Source organism: Galleria mellonella, unplaced genomic scaffold (assembly GCF_026898425.1).
Source record: "Galleria mellonella isolate WM207_F2 unplaced genomic scaffold, CSIRO_AGI_GalMel_v1 utg44, whole genome shotgun sequence".
In the NCBI taxonomy this organism is placed as follows: Eukaryota; Metazoa; Arthropoda; class Insecta; order Lepidoptera; family Pyralidae; genus Galleria; species Galleria mellonella.
Window position 1 is genome coordinate 2,282,834 of NW_026442100.1, and position 18,584 is coordinate 2,301,417.

General features: G+C 32.1%; 1 protein-coding gene across 1 annotated transcript in view; it reads left to right on the plus strand.

Annotated features, from left to right (window-relative positions):
- Positions 1-18,584, plus strand: part of LOC113510383 (uncharacterized) — a 53,008-nt gene that overhangs the window by 12,360 nt on the left and 22,064 nt on the right. The window contains exons 2-3 of the mRNA XM_052898502.1: positions 4,894-5,045; positions 9,994-10,108. Of these exons, the coding sequence (XP_052754462.1) occupies positions 4,894-5,045; positions 9,994-10,108 (267 nt within the window). The remainder of the gene's footprint in view (positions 1-4,893; positions 5,046-9,993; positions 10,109-18,584) is intronic.

The window sequence follows — 18,584 nt, forward strand, 5'->3', positions numbered from 1 at the left end:
GTTGTTGCTTTTAAAACGAATAAAAATCCAAACTCGTTTGTATTACATAAATCACTTTCGTCTCTAGAATGATGGTTGGTAAAAAAAAGTCAAACATTATTTATTATTTATGATAAAATAAAACCACTTCGAAACAAACTTTATGGCATTCATCTTCTCTTCTCAGAAAAAAGTATCATTTACGAGTATCTGAAGATACGGTATTTAAATAACGATAATATTTTCATGAAATCATAAAATCCAGTGTTTGAGTCCGTGCAAAGTTTTTATTACTTTTTTCACTGTATTTAAGAAGAATAGAATTGCCTTTATCCGCACTTTAGGTTGGTAGCACTGCGCCTATAGAGTGTCTCTATAGAAATGCTTCGAGAAAAACGGGTCAACTTTTTCATACAATTTGGCGTGAAAAATAGTTATGAGAGATTTCTTTATAACTTCTATATTCATTTTGTCTTATAAATTCTGCATCTTTTAATACGTAAATACTCATTTTATTTATAAAATAATAAGTCAAGATACATTGTATGCTTAAATATATCGGCACTATACTATTAAATCAATGACCGAGAACTATAAAATATCTATAAGGAATATCAAAATACTTATCGTTACTTTTTAAAATTCCGTCTCGTTTTCTGTTTGTTTGTAACATCAGCATCATCATTTCAACCATTATCCGTCTACTGCTGGACATAAGCCTCCCCCATAGACTGCCATAAAGAACGGTCCTAAGCCACCTGCAATCATTAACTTCCTGCAATGCATTTCAGGTCATCACGCTTTCTAGTGGGGGGCTCATCTTACACTGCGTTTATCCGTACGCGGTCGCCACTCCTTGTTGTTTATTATATTGTTATAGTTGTGTTTGTAGTATAGTGAACAATAATAACCCTTTGCCAAAATTAAAAAAAAAAACAAAAAATAATAGAATGACGTTATTTGCCATTGCAGACTATTTATTGAAATATTATGTTAATTTTTAATCATTCATATTATATTATATTCACCTTAGGAACGTATAGTTTTGAGTTAGGTTAGGTTAAATTATGTATTAAATACTCTAACTTGAAGATTGCTAACATTGTTGTTACTGTATGTTTTTATGTATGTTATATATGTTATATATGTATGTATGTATGTTATATATATATAACAACGAAGAATAACAATAGGAATATACAAGATCTGTTTGATATGATAAATGTTACAAAAAGAATGCCAGTAGGTATTGTCCTTAACTTTATGATATAAATGTATTATTTATTACATTTTACGTTTCATAAAAAGCAGTGATTGATAATATGCTTAAAAAAATTATTTGAGTATTAATATGCATTATTAAAAACGTTTAATATTATCATAAATACAAAAACCGTACCTGGAATGAATAATTGAGATTAACAAAATAAATTATTAAATTCTCTCGCCTGAGGTCAGAGTACTAGATCTCCGTTCGTATACCGTTGAAATAGGCATGGATATTATAGCTATATTTAATTCATTATTATTTAGTAAAATTATTATTTTTATTGTGATATTGCTAGTAACAAATCACATAAACCTGGTTTTCGCTCGCAATGGCTTAATGTCGCACTCGCTACTATTTGCTGTTAAAAGTAAAATATGAATTATGATTTTTACGATAAGAGTGATGGAATAGACACTTTAGTACAATATAATAAAGTCTGTATTCCCTCACTCTGTACAGCCCAGTCAGCCATCTAATTCAATTTCACAATAATTCACAAATAAATTCAAATGCAGCGAAAATCAGAATTTTTCATTTACAGTGATTTGTAACGCTTTGTGAAGCGAGTTAGCTGAGTGACGTATGATTTGGCGTATCATATGAAATTTCACATATGATATTAATATTTCCAGAGGGAGACTTTGTACAAAAGTCGATTGCTTGGGTACCTCTGTCCCATTCGTGTTTCAACCGTGAAGCAGTTGTGTTTGCATGGCTGTGTTTCGGTTTGAAGGGCGGGATATGGCGTGAATTTACTGGGTACAGAGGAATAATACCTAAGTCCTCAGGAATGGCAACGCATGGGGGTATCATGGGCGAAACAGTTATGTCCATGGTACTGCTCATGTCTATAGGCGACGGTTACCACTTTCCATCAGGTGGGCCGTCAGCTTGTTTGCCATTCTAAGTTGTATAAAAAAAAATGTTGTACACGTGATTATACTTGTACCTACGGCCATTTCGACAACCTACATAACGTAGCTAATATAATATATTAAGATCGATCCTTCTTATTCAATAATCAAGTTAATAGAACACCGTTGGATGGAATACGAACCTTTCTTCATTACATTATCTGACGATTTCAATTAGCTTTTAGATAAAATTATAGTCTTCGTGCATATTAAAGTGAACAAACTGATGTTACCTATGTTTATAGAAAGAAATTGAAGTCATTGATTAGACATTTATTGCCTTTAAGCATATTCTTTTGAAGTCATTGATTAGACATTTATTGCTTTTAAGCATATTCTTTTGAAGTCATTGATTAGACATTTATTGCCTTTAAGCATATTCTTTTGAAGTCACTGATTAAACATTTATTGCCTTTAAGCATATTCTTTTGAAGTCATTGATTAGATATTTGTTGCTTTTATTTTAAGTATTATTTCTTTTTTATTGCACTACTTATAAATTTCAAGTACAATTCTTAAATCCTCCAACAAACAGCTAACAAATAGCAATTTAATAAATGTGAAAGTTCATAAAGTATGTTACATAATTGGGGGTCGTGCGACTCTGGCACAGAATAGGCCACCCCTTCCTTTCTCGTGGGTGTCGTAAGAGCCGACTGAGAGAGAGCGAAGGATGGGCAGCAGCGTCCCTCTTAAAACATCTCTAACGCCCGACTGCGGTTGCCAATCCCAGCATGGCAACTACTGACCAAACGCACCAAGGGGAAGGCTTATGTTGAGCAGTGGATAGTTAAAGGCTGATCATATCTGTTAATGATGATGATGTTACACAATTGTGCAATATTTTTCAATCAAATTCGAATACCGAATTTGATTAAATATTCCAGTCATTAAATTTATAAACTTCAGCATTAAGGAAACGATCGTGATCGTAAACATTCAAAATGAGTTTTCATACTCTTTCGAGTAACAAAGAATATATTATAAACCTATAATTGGGGGGAAAGTAATGAGGTCTAACAGCCTCATTGCTAGCAATGTACCCTATCAGGCCGACCTCCACGCGATCCCCCCTGGAAACCATCGTGGTCAATTCTCGTAGAATTCTTTACGATGTGCTGACTGGCCTGCTTTCAACCTCATCTATCATCTCTCACTGGTGCCCCGCCAGCGTATACCATTAGCGCAGGCGGGGTTACCATTCAATTATCATCCATAAAAAAAACCTATAACTAGTCACCTGGTATAGATATAAACATATATATGTTGGATATATATGTTTAGATACATATGTATGTATAGATATGATATTACTATATTAAAAATAGATGTAAACAATTGGCAATCACGAAAATTCAGATGTTATACCTCTATATCACAGAAGTACTGTTATTACTATACTTAATCTATGATCAGAGATTACATACATGATAGTTTCCATGGTAACCTACATAACAGATAATATTTCACATAAGTACGTCAGATAAAGGTATATTGAAATAGTTACAGGCAAAAGCACTCGACTTAAAACTTTCCATTAATTAAATACCCGTCATTAACATTACCATCAAGAGAAATTCCGTACTTCGATCTGTTAGATCGGTATATTTCAAAGTGTGGGTCGAGACCCCCTAAGAGGTCCCCAAGCCTCTACTAATGGGTCGAGGAAGGTTGTAAAGCCGTAAAAAAACAACAGTTTCGCAAAGTAATCGATGTCTGTTTTAGATGTTTCATTATGTATTATTTATTTATTTAACCAATATGCGAAAATAAATAAAAATATGCGTACTTTATATTTGTAACGTAATAAAATACATTCAGGTTAGAAACCGCGGAGATGAGGGGGTCGCCTTGAAAAAGATTAGAATACACTGTTGTTTTATATCAATTTCTTAGTTTTCGAAAATAACATCAAACTTTCTCCCCGAGACTTGTATGAACTTTAATGCGCATTATCAATTACATGTACCTTGGTACTATGTACTACTATGAACTTGAGAAATAAATAAAATACATATACGTAACAAAATAAATTTAAAACAATTCAAAACAGACAAAGGTACCCAAGCAATCGACTTTTGTACAGTCTCCCTCTTTCCAACCATTGTTTCAACTTCAACCGTAAGTTTCTTCAAAAGAGCACGGTGTTTTGTTTGTTAAGCTCGCAGAACCCGAGGAGACGTTGATACGGGTGAGGTCGAAAAATATTTTCCGTTATTGATACATTTTTAGCCGTGTGGTCATAGCATAGAATAGGCCACCCCTTCCTTTACCGTTGGCGTCGTAAGAGGCGACCAAAAGAAATTAATGGTAGAGGAAGGAGCAGCAGCGTCCCTCTGAAAACATCTCTAAAAACCTAATTGCAGTTGCCAAACCGCCTGCCAAACGTGCCAACTACTGGCAAACTTTTCCTTATAGGGAAGGCTTATGTTCGGCAATGGATAGTCAATGGCTGAAATGATGATGAATGCATATATTGTTGCTAAAAGATGATCATATGAAATTTATTCATCAAGAAGCTTCTGTGCTTCTAGGCGGAGCTAGGTTGGCTGTACTAGCCACGACTCATACGCACAACGGCCCAAATAAGAGGCTAAGTAAAAAGAAAATAGAGTCCTATTTACATTACATTATATTACATTACATTGTTCATGTAAAACCCCTATTGATAATCTCAGTAGCAAATTAATATTTTATCGAGCTAATACAATGTTATATTTATTTTTCCAGTGCTCCACGCAAAGTCAGCGATGTGGTCGCGGAAGCACTCTGTGTGCAGCGCTGTAAGCGGTGCGTCCAAATGCGAAGACGGGGATGGACAACTGACCAGCGGCGTACAGCTTTACCCGTTTGCCATAGCACTCAGGGTTCGAGTGTTACAGGTTGGTATTGTCATCCTCGGTGATGACCGCTACGGTCATCTTCCAACGGTCGCGAGTTCATTTTCCGCACAATATAAACATTTGTATCCATGAGTATGTGTGTTTGTGTATTTTCTATACGTAATGTGTATGCATTTACAAAAATAAGTATATAAGTAGTAGTTTCGAACTCAATAGGAGCTCTTAAATGTGTGCGCAGTTCACAGCTGTGTCGCGAACAGCACTGTTAAAATTCTGCTGTTGCTTGAAACTAGTCGAACATCCCTGAATTTAAAACGTAAAGTCAACATAAGTAATTAAAATACAGTATAACTCACGATAGTTATCATTCAGAAAGGATAAAGTTATTAGTGTCTACGATGACATTACGTAACAAGGTATAGTGGTACACAAAAATGTAGATGAAATGGGAAACTTCTTCTTTTTTTTTATGCAAATAAGCTAACGGTCCTTATAGAGGGAGGGATTGTTAGTAATGGGTTCTAACAGCCTAATTGATGAGGGGAAAGGGATTATTAGTAATGGAGACTGAGAATCCCATTGCTAGCAATATGCCCAACCAGGTCAACCTCCCCGCGGTTCCCCCTGGAAACTATCATGGTTAATTCCTGATGAATTCATCATGATGATGAGGCTAACTGGCCTGTTTTCATTCCCATCTATCACCCTTCACTGGTGCTCTGCCAACGTATCCCGTTAGCGCACGTGGGGTTACCATTCCACTTTCACCCATAAAAAAAATAGCCTAATTGCTAGCAATATACCCTATCAAGTCGACCTTTACGTGGTTTCCCCTGGAAACCATCGTGATTAATTCTTGTTGAATTCTTCACGATGGGCCGAGTGACCTGCTTTCGTCTTCATCTATAACTGGTGCCCCGCCAGCGTAGATCGATAACGCAGGCGGGGTTACCATTCCATTATCACCCATATTAAAAAAATCAGCCCTTATGGAAGTTGTTTAAAAAGCAGAGTATACAATAGTACTTGTATGGTAGTAACAGTTATTAATAATTTATTTATTTATTTATTCATTAGTACAAATATGTGTACTTAAATTTATTAGTATCGCCATTTTTTGCCGTGCCACGGACTCTTTCTTTACTTGAAACATTTACTCAAAGTAAATTAATAAATATACTCACAACTACATATAGGTATTATATTGCCTAATGCGACAATCAGAGGCATTTGTTTACTTTTGACGCTGACACTCGACATGCACATTTATAACACCAGCCAAATATATTTGAAATTATGTGAATACAATTTTAAATTGGGACTAGTTTTCGTTCTTTTTTATATTGAACTCCATCTTTATTTAATTAATAGTTTCTTAAATGAGGTCAAGTCACCTTCGCATCTATTTCGGACTGAAATATCGCCAGCAAATGATCCTACAGTCTACATTGCAATAATGCCCTTATTTCGTCAAGTGTATTGAAATCTAATGCAACTGTCTAATGTTTAGGGAAGGATTTATAAGTAATAAAATCTAACAAGCCGATTACTACATTATACCCTAACAGGACGACCTCTACGTGATTCCCCCTGGACACCATCGTGGTTAATTTTTCATGATCATAATGGATCATAATGGATCAATTTATTTACTTCATCCTCACCTATCCCTCACTACTGCCCCGCCAGCTTACACTGATAGCGCAGACGGAATTATCATTCTATTTTCATCCATTAAAAAAAAACATAACAGAGTACCAATCTATCGTCGTTACTTGGCCAGAACAAGAACAAATCAGCACATTAATCTCTGTATATTTCAGGAAATCACGCTCTATTAGTAACGAACAAGAAATGGGTAGTCTGTTCTCAATCCATTAACGCAATACTAAAAAAAATATGTTTTGTTTGCCAATTTAAGATTAATTTGTTGAAGTAATAATTGCAATACACACCGAAAATATTTTTTATTAAATTATCAAGGTCTGTTCAAAATTCAAAATTCTCTCAATATTATTATTTTGGCAAAATTTTGAATAAATTATTATTTATCAATGAAATTGTAGCCTATTAAAATGCTGAACGTACTCCATCTTATTACATTAACTCAACTAATTTGTAGATTATATATTAACTGGTGATATTACCACATTATTTTTATATGACTCAAAACGACAAACAAGCCTTTTCCTACTTACCGATAAATGTTTCCATCTTTAAATATTTTCCCATGTAAATAACAAACAATTCACGGATTTCGCCTGTAACAAGGAATACTTTATTTTGTTTCTCATTGACCTTTATAATCTTACAAGAAAAATACGAAGTGAGAAACCAAGATTACGTTCTCAATAATGATTTAGTAAATCTTGACCCGAAGCCTCAGTGAGGATTTAATACAAGTAAGTATATTCTCTTTTCCGCCAACCTCATTCAAGTAAATTTATTTGCACAATGCCTAGAAATAGTAACCTTCTGTAAAAGATGTCGTTAATAATAGAATATATCTAAAAAGAACTCTTAAAATCCTTCTAATTCAAAGCGAAACAAATCCTTTCTATGTTTCCGTGTGTAAAAATGTTTCTTATTTTAAAATAAGAATAATAGAACTAAGAACATAAAGACAGTAAACTTATTTTTTGTTTTGATTGATTTTAATAATTCTTTCATCTATAGAAGCATCATGAGGAAAAAACGTAACCTGTATTTTTGTTTCAAAACGACCTTTTGTAGTAATAAAGATGTTCCTAAACTGCTAAATAAAACTGACTTAATATCTCTCTAACAAAGACAATACAATATTTTTTTACATATAACGCTATAAAATCTACCAACTTTTGCGATAACTCTTTCATTTGCAGAGCCACCGCATAATTTATTACAAAGCCAACTGCAATTGAATGACTAATGAGCAGCTTATATTTTTACTTTCGTATTAAGTAGGATATTAACTTGTGAAGGTGAAGTAGAAGGAATTATTTTTTTAAATATAGGTAAACTTACAGCTTAGTACAAAATAGAGTATCATAAGGTAACATATCTATAAAATGAAATATAATATCTAATAATAGTTGGCAGTGATCTCAAAGATTTTTTTTTATCTTTAAGTAATTTTTAAGGTCTGGTTTTTGATATTTATAGTACACAGATGTAAAGTGTGTATATAATAGACAGATTATATTTTTTACGTACTTGAGGTTCAGTCATTTATTGTATAATTTTAACTTATCGCAAACTATTTTTTAGGGAATATGTCAGTGCTAATATGAGCCGTTATTCTATCTCGGGGCACTAATAAACACGAAAGTAATGGATACGCAGTATAATTGGAGATACTTTATCCTATCCTATCCCTTTATTATATGGGGTAATTACGCTGCGTAAACAGGAACGGACGACTGATTGCACGACGCCATTTGCATAGTAAAACGGCCTTTTCAGGTTTTTTGACGGGATTTCAACAGGGTCTTTAATAATAATAATAACATAATACTAAATAACATTTACATGAACACTAAATAACTTAGTGCTTTAAGTTCGTTAAATAAAATGTTACTAGTCATCTAATTTTTAAATAAAATTATCCGTCGAGAAATGCAACAGAGCGAAACTGTTGTGTTTGCTCAACTAACAACTAATCTCGTTTTTCCGATGTTGTACTGAAAACCTTTGAATTCAACGTAAATGTGGCCTGAAAACTTTAAAAATATTCTAGTTAATGATTTTTAAAGGAGATATACGCTCAGAAAATAAATGGCAGTGCATTTTACCGCATTATCAAATAAACAGAAACGTCACAAACTAATGGAAGAACAGTAGTGCACTTGTCACAATGTAAAATTAATGGAATTAAAATAGTAAAGTAATATTAATATTTTATGTCAAAACGCATAATTAATTCGGTGGAATTTGAAGTCGCCTCCCTTACGTATTCAAGTTTAATTGCCAAATCTTAAATTTAACGTATCCCACCCATGTTCAATAGTCACATATAATATCCCAATTTTTTTTCAAATACATGAAAGAAATTTGCTAATTTTTTTAATAATTATCAATTTTTGTTCCGTAATAAACTTGTTTTATTAAATAATGTTATATTAAATAAACTGTTAATACCTAAAATATTGTATAATTTACATATTTCTTAAGTCCCTCAATAAATAAATGTCAGAAATGAAACATAAACTCTAACTTCGAAATAATTATAAACTTTTGGTAACTTAATTTGGCAACCCTATACTCAAGATTACTTACAATGATCCCAATTATATTTATTGCGGAAGAAGAAGAATCAGGTGGCATATTTTGAATATATTTTTGAACGTCATTAAGCCTGATGAACCGTGAACTCAAAAGCTGCATTTTACAATTCAGTGTACTCTAAAAAAGAATAAAACCAAACAAAATATTTTCAGTGTCTAATAAAAATATTTTATAAAAACTTTCAGTCATTTTTGTTACACTACGCTAACAAGTCTACCGAGTCTTATAATAAATTACTCGAATCAAATTTACATAGTCGTGGCGTCTCGTTTGTTATTAAGGGAATTAAATGGGATGGTTATTTTTCATAAATTTGCAGTTTATATATAAGTAGCTTTTACCCGCGGCTTCGTCCATATATCTAAAATATATTTGTTTACCGCGATAAAATTTATAAGCCTATAAACATCTCTACTCTATATAGAAAGTACCTGTATACCAATTTTCATATGATTGGTTAATTAGGAGGTAATGCTAAGAGGCCACTATATAATCAAAATTCGACAATAATTTCAATATTTCTAAATTACTTATCTACTTAATATTTCTTTAATATATCTTGTTGCATTTCAAATAGAAAGAAAGAAAGATTCCACACTTACATTGGATTTGATAACGATTTGTTTAAAGTTAAGAGAAAGATAAGAGAAGAAAAAGTGGCTTTTATATTCATTATTTTAATATGGATAAAACTGTATAAGCATTTTCATTTATTTGTGGACAGATCGTTTGCGGAATCGGTGGTTTGGTGGTTGGAGCAGTGGGCTGGTTAGAAGAGAGACAGAATCCAGAGTTGGGGCTGGGCGTACCAACCGGAGCCATCACTGTTATAGCCGCAGGTGAGAATAATTTAACTGATTGCGATGAAAATAACTAAATGAAATTAATAAAATATAATAAGTGAAAGTGGCACGGTAACCCCGCCTGCGCTATCGGTATACACTAGCGGGGCACCAGTGAGAAGCGAATTGGTGAGGATGAAAGCAGGTCAGTTAGCCCATAGTGAGGAATTCCATGAAAAATAACCACAATGGTTTACAGGGGGAACCGCGTGGAGGTCGACCTGATAGGATACATTGCTAGCAATGGAGCTGTTAGATCTCATTTCAAACAATCCCTATCCCCCTTGTATTATATGGTTAGTTGTGACAAAAAATAAAAATGTACAATTTAATTTAATAATAATAATTTAATAATTATTATTTAATTTATTTAAATACTCCGGTTTTATACTAATTTCCTCAAGATTAACTAGGTTTATTTGGAGAATTCATTAATTGTGCGAATCAGCGCAAAGCTTAATAGAAACACGCCTCAATTATGACCGAACCCAAAGTAATTAGTACAATCTAGATGGAAAGAAGCGTTCCTATAGATTGATTGATTGGTTGCACAAAACCAATTACTTTACGCAGACAGAGTTCCGTTGCTATATTTCGTAGTTAGGTTTTAACTTGACTACTTATTGTTTCTGACTAGACCTTTCTTATTCATAATAGCGTCAAACTTTTTATTCTTTTATTCTTTATTGTACACAAAACATACTGTTAATCATAATTCATTATAAACATAATGTACAAAGGCGAGCTTATCTCTAATAAACTTCTTCCCATTAAACCATTTTGGCTATAGAAGTGTTTTATCTCTTTTTTTACGCTTAATTCGCAATTTGAAAGAAAGTGATAAAATGGTATAATAATTTTAGTTTTTATGAATAAGAGGGCAAGTATGCTCGTCGTCATTCTGGTAATTGAATATTATCACCAACTACAGGGTTTTTTGTACACATATCATTCTTTTTTTTCTATTTCTCTATAGCAATAAACAGTCGTAAACATAATATAATATAATACATATAGTTCCACAATAAAAGACCTCATATACTCGTATGTATGTATGACAAGTCTCATAATGATATATATATATATATATAATGCAACTGATTTGTAACTCACAATATTAACGTAGTACGTGCAATGTTAAATGAACAGAGGGCCTACCATGAAATGTTTTCTGAAATTTCAGAGCCAAACGATACACAAATTTGATGTTAAAATTACATAATACATGCCGTTTGGAAATATTAAAAATGTTAAAATATTGCTCCTTTGGACTTTTATGTTAGGATATATGACGAACGAAATGTTAAACACCATTTATTGGTCCGATTTTGGTATAAACAAAAACACGAAATTAAGCCCGAAGTTTCGGAATTTCATTTCATGGTAGACCTGCAGATTATTTTCTTTTAAACATAGAAATGGCTTTATAATATACGTAACAAACTAAAAGTACTAAAAATATATATACATTTTTTTTTATACAACTTAAGAAACAAGCTCATGGCGCACTTGATGGAAAGTGATAAACGCCATTTAGCAAAGCATATAATTAACAAAAACCTCTGCGTTCTACGTAATCTCATATAATGGAGGGATCCAATTTTATCTCACGACCTGTTATGAAAACATACACCAGTTTTTAAATTTGATTAATTCTGATAAAATTTACACTAATTTATAATTTATAAATTGTAAAATAACTTCTTATAATAACATAACAAATACACAGATATACATTTTTAACTGATTACTAAACTAAATGGAGAACAATGTGGAACAAGAAACATTTCGACCCTTGCCATTTTATTATAATAAATACTTATAGATTTATTAAAGAACAACTCATTTCTAATACCTTCGAAATTGAAAGGCGGAGAAATAAATCATTTTGAAAAATTAATCAGTTGCGTGCTACCGTCAATCGAAATGTTGTTTATGGTTAACATTATGATTTGTGAATTAGATAATATACTATACTATATAATTACCAGAGGGAGACTTTGTACAAAAGTCGATTGCTTGGGTACCTCTGTCCCATTCATGTTTCAACCGTAAAGCAGTTGTGTTTGCATGGCTGTGTTTCGGTTTGAAGGGCGTGAATTTACTGGGTACGAAGGAATAACACCTGAGCCCTCAGGAATGGCAACGCATGGGGGGTATCATGGGCGAAACAGTATACTCTGTTATGTCCATGGTACTGCTCATGTCTATAGGCGACAATTACCACTTTCCATCAGGTGGGCCGTCAGCTTGTTTGCCATTCTAAATTGTATTAAAAAAAACTCTTTTCGTAAAAAATTATAAACATATAGACGTAATTAATTTTCAAAAATTCTACAGCTTTAATCTTCAACCAAATTTGATGGTGTATTTATTACCCCCATATATATTGTGTTATGTACTCGTAAGAGTACAAGCACACTCATCTTTCACTATTAGGGCGAACCCAACGACAGCCTATTCATTAAAATTCATTACCCCTTCAAAGCTACACGTTGCCCCAAAGACCCAAACTTACATACATATATACATTCCTATACTAAAAAAATATTATACATCGTTTGGCAGTGAAATAAAAATTGTGGCTTTATTCTCAAAAGAAGACTTTTGTTCTGTTCGAATAGAAAAAGTCACATAGTAAATGAAGTCAAATTAGAGAACCTAACTATCGATTACGATACATTAGTATGAGAATTCGTGTCACGATGTCCGTTCTCAAAACCATTATAAGCTATTCGTGGGTTCGCGAGCTCCATCTTAGACCACATCATCATTTTTCATCAGATGAGATCGTGATCAATTCCGGAACCCTTCAATAGTAAAAAAATCGCTATGTATTATATACTCTAACTTGAAAGATACTGTTGACTGTCTTTTAGAGATATATACACCTATCCCCCGATTTACACGGTAGATACGTTCCTGAGAAAAACGTGTAAATCGAAAATTAAAAATTTTCAAGTCAAAACCGTGTAAATCGAAAAGCTTGCAGAAAATGCATAATTTTGCTATTTAACAGTTGTGATTTTTTTCAATATTTTTAGGTGTACACAGAAATAAAAATAAAATGCATTGACAGGTTAAAATATGTAATATATTATATATGTATTATATATGTAATATATTACGGAAACACTGTTTTTTTTTTATTTAATTACAATACATTAAACTGAAAAATTAAATCTTTCTGACACTGTGAAACTTTCACTCAAATACAATTTTCCGTAGATAAAACTTTAATTTTATGCGAAGAAATACAGACACAGTGTGCATGTGCAGCAAGTCAGCACATAAGCTCGGGCTCGTGAGATGTGTACACAGCGCACGTGTTCAAACACAGTAGCATTAAGTAGTGCGATAAAAACAAAAAAAAAACTTATTTGGAAAACTGTGTAAAAGCGAAAACGTGTAAAACAAGTACCGTGTAAATCGGGGGATAGGTATATATATATATATATATATATATATATATATATATATATATATATATATATATATATATATATATATATATATATATATACATATATACATATATAAGTAGTAATAGTTTAAAAACAATCTATAAACCGTAGGTACCTATAAAACAAAACTACGTTTACCTAATCAGCTTATAGATTTGTAGGGTAGAGTAGGGGACTAGGAGCCTCCTTAGAAAAGTTGTTATTAAAAATCACATTTGTTACATTTATTATAACTATTAACTAAAAATATAAATTTTGTTCATTTAAGTACCAGATAATTACACTTTAAATAGAGTTTGACATATTTGAACGTTTCTGTAAAATAAAAGAAATTTCTCAAATTTCTTTGAGAGATTTCTGCGTCGTCGTCATTCGCTCCATATACTCTGCGAAATGAGATCCTATTTAACACTCATATTTTAAATAGGAGCCGCAGTTTTAAAAATGGTTCTAGTTTTTTATCAATTTTAGATAACCAAAAGATTAACCATCTACCGATTGCTGTTATAAGAGAGCACTTATGCCTATAGCATAGATGTAAACCCTAGTTTAAGCATACACTTTTGGTTACGTAGAAAGTACTTACCAATAAGACACTTTATTTGTTATGCTCCTTAGCATCTTGTATTTGTATTGGTTATGAATTTTTTTATGCAACTTAGAATGACAAACAAGCTAACGACCCACCTAATGGAAAGTGGTAGCCGTCGCCTATAGACATGAGCAGTACTATGGACATAACAGAGTATACTGTTTCGCCCATGATACCTCCCATGCATAGCCATTCCTAAGGGCTCAGGTGTTATTTCTCCGTACCCTGTAAATTCACTACCATATCTCACTCTTCAAACCGAAACATACATAAACGAATAAACATATTATTGTTACAACCGTCGCTCTTATTTCCTAACAGCTCTTAATACCCCGCTCTCATCTATATCCCAAACAGTTTTGCTTTCTTAGCACTTCACTTTCTTATCGCACAGCGATATCTCTATCGACATCGAGGGAGATCATTGTCCTTCAAATTACATTGTTGAACTGAATACAAAAATCATTCGTATCGTATCTTTGTTCGCGCTTTAAACTGATAAAGTTTTGATGGAAAAAGCTTTAAGGACTAATCTTCTGAATATTTTACGTAAAAGTAAATAGTATATAGGTATCCAGTACATAACTTTCATTTTTAAAATGAAATCGTCTCTACAATGTACGGTGTCAAATAATCCCTGAATACGCTTGCCGACTGCGAATTAGTGATTAAATAAACATGTCCTATTATCTTTATGTAGAGGTAGAAACGACAAACCTAGCTAGGATTATTCGAGAATGTAAATCAACTGTTGTGGGATTTATGTACATCGCTATTTAAATCCTTGTTATTGGTCAAAAACATCTAAATGAATAGATCTAAATTTCTTTTTATACAACTTAGAATGGCAAACAAGCTGAAGGCTCACTTAATGGAAAGTGGTAACCGTCGCCTATAGACATGAGCAGTACCATGGACATAACAGAGTCAGAGTACTGTTTCGCCCATGATACCCCCCATGCGTTGCCATTTCTGAGGACTCGGGTGTTATTCCTCTTCAAACCGAAACACAGCCATGTAAACACAACTGCTTTACGGTTGAAACACGAATGGGACAGAGATACACAAGCAAACGACTTTTGTACAAAGTCTCCCTCTGGTAATTAAATTTAAATATTTTTTTTATGCAACTTAGACCTTACAGTTACAATTTTGTCAACATCGCAATATATTTTCTAAATAATAAATCTTAATAGGCATTACAATATAGTCCTAAGAAGTGACAACACATAATCCTTCAAGTATCTTTCCTATCACCTTATTTACCACTACTTAATATTTAGAAACTAATAACTTAAGTAGTTAGAAATACTCTCTCGACAGATGAAAATGATCTCTTAGCATCTATGCTTGTTCGTGAAATACTTAGCAGATTTTTACATACAATCACTATATCTTAGATTATATAGATAGAGCATCGAGCCTCTAAAACGGGTTAACTTTTTGTCAGATAATTGTCAAATTTGCTGACACGTTTTTTTATTAATATTCTATATATTTACGCATAAAATATATCTGGACGTATTACTTAATAAATAAAATCAATGTTTCAAATCAAAAAAAAGATGCAGAATTTATATGACAAAATAAATATAAAAGTGATAAAGGAATCTTTCATAACTATTTATCACGAAAAATTGTATGAAAAAGTTGACCCGTTTTTCTCGAAACATTTCTGTGAAGACACTCCAACTATATAATCCAACCACTATTAATTATTAATTACCAAGGATAATTCACAATTTACAATAATATGCCTGTAACAATTCAGGCTTTAGATTCCTCTCTTAGGAATTCCCATCTGTAATCTTACTTTTGGGACACGTAACAATAACAGGAATTTCCGTAAAATTGAGGTAACCATAAACGGATATTTCACGCTATAACGCGGACGTAGTCGCGGACAAAAGCTAGTAACACACGTAGACACAGTAATGTATTATTTTTCAAAATTTTTTTTAGTAAAATAATTTATTATTTATTTATCTCTTCTCTCTTATTGTACCTAATACTTAAATTATACAAATACAATAAAATATTTAAATAAAATAGAGTAAGATAAAGTACAGATCAAAACATAGACGTAAGCATACAAAATATAGATACAAAGACGGCCTTTTCGCTAGGGCTAACTCAAATAGACAACCTTTGTTTTTGTTTTTGTGATTTTATGGTTTTTGTGGTTTTATACCATTAATGAATATTTCGCTAAAAAAACAAATGTAATTCTTAACCTACACTAGAGATACCATTGATGATTCTGTTCTTATACACTAATTAATATCACAGTTTGTTAAAATATTTAATTAATTTGGACAACTATTGTACAGGCTTTTATTTTCCGTTTACTGTAATAAATAATAATAATGTATTGTATAAGGAAAAGAAATATAATGTAGAATATATATATATATATATATATATAAATTATATATTATTATATATATATATTAATTATATATATATATATATATAAATAAATTTATATATATATATATAAATTTATTATATTGTTAAAAATTTGCACGCCGACATAGAGGCAGAATGTACACGGGAAATATAAACCTCTATCATCTAAAATTACCTGCATTCTAGCAAAATAAATTCATTTCATTTCATTTCATTTGGATAATGGAAAATAGATAGAATTGGATCAACAAATAAAATACTATAATGATATTATTTTATTCAAATTTCATTACTTTGAGTCCGTCTTCCCAATGATTACACATTGTTACACAAAATGTACATTAGGCATAAATAAATGTATTTTAACATAAATAAAATTTTATATTTAATACCAGTATAGTCAAGATATAAAAAATTTAAAAATACTAACGATCCCTCCTCACGTTGCATAAGTAGATAGAATCCCTCTATTTTTATTTTGTAATATAAAATACATATAAATGTAGTATTTTATAGAAGAAAGAATTGTTAAAATCGGTTTTAACCGATAACAAAATATTTATATGTTGTTTTTATTTTTCCTCAAACAAAAAAATCTAATCTTTCGTCTTTATAATATCAGTTTATTTATATATTTATTAGTTTATCCGTGTGTTCTCGGCATAGAATAGGCCACGCCTTCCTTTCCCGTGGCTGTCAGAAGAGGTGACTAAAGGAGGACGAGGGATGAGTAGTAGCGTCGTCTTTAAACTCTAAAGCCTAACTGTGGTTGCCAACCCGCCTGCCAAGCGTGGCAACTACCGACAAAACCCCCCCTTGGGAGGGGGGTATTTATGACTAGACTATGTTTAGTTATGGTAGACTCATGTTCAGCAGTGTACCATTAAGGGCCGATGTGATGATGTTGAATATTAGTTACATATTATGTCTATTAGGTACTATAACTGTATTTCTTATATATTGTTCATTTGTAAATTATGTAAATATTTATTTTTGTTGTTTTTTTTTTTGTAGTATTATAACACAAAAATATAGATACCACAACATTTTACCCTTTTACAAAAGTGACATAAATAAGTAATGTACGTTACATATTATATATTGTAATGTTACAACTTCATACAAATCCTAGAATTTAATCACTAGAATCAGCACTGTTCCCTATCCAACGGCGACGAGTCCGTCGTTTTTGCAATTTCGAATTCCTAGCAGCTATCGCTTAGCTGTTTTAATCTTAATTTGAAATTCGATGCACAAAGAGATAAAAGATATTAGGGCAGTGCCTCACTGTTAAGATTAGTGCCTCTCGTGACCTAAATATTGTTATGAATATTAAGTATACAGACTAGTCTGTTCTTTTTAATGGATGATAATGGAATGGTAACCTTGCCTGAGCTAACGGTATACGCTAGCCTTTGAGAGATAATATAGGGTGAAAATGAAAGCAGGTCAGTTTGTGACGGTTCGCCTATGGTACAGTAGGTTTAATACCATAAGTACATAAAAGAAACAGGGGTTCCTATGGGTGACCGCTGCGAGGGCTGAGCTATTTAATGTAAACAAACTTTAAAGTCGGGGTTCACAATAGTGTACAGAGAAGACGTTACCATATATGAAATATTGACACGGAAGGGAGGCTCCTTTGATGTGTTTCCAAAGTGTAGTGGATGTCACAAGAAAATTAAATAAATTAAACAAAAATATATTATATTTTATATATAACCAAATTATAGTTTACCTTTTTATCATCAGGTGTAAAAAAGATACATACAACACAGTTTAATAAGGTTTATGAGAGCCTTTCAAGTTTTATAAATTCGATAATCAATTTAATATAAAATACCAAAATACGTTAACATATAATTAAATTGAATTTAAAGAAAAGTTCAGTTCGAATAATAGGCTAAATCTGATTATTGAAATATCTACCCTTCGGTGACATAATCTGTGACGTTATTGGAGAAAGAATAGAAAAAAAAAAAAAGAAAAAAAAATGGCGCGGGAGTCG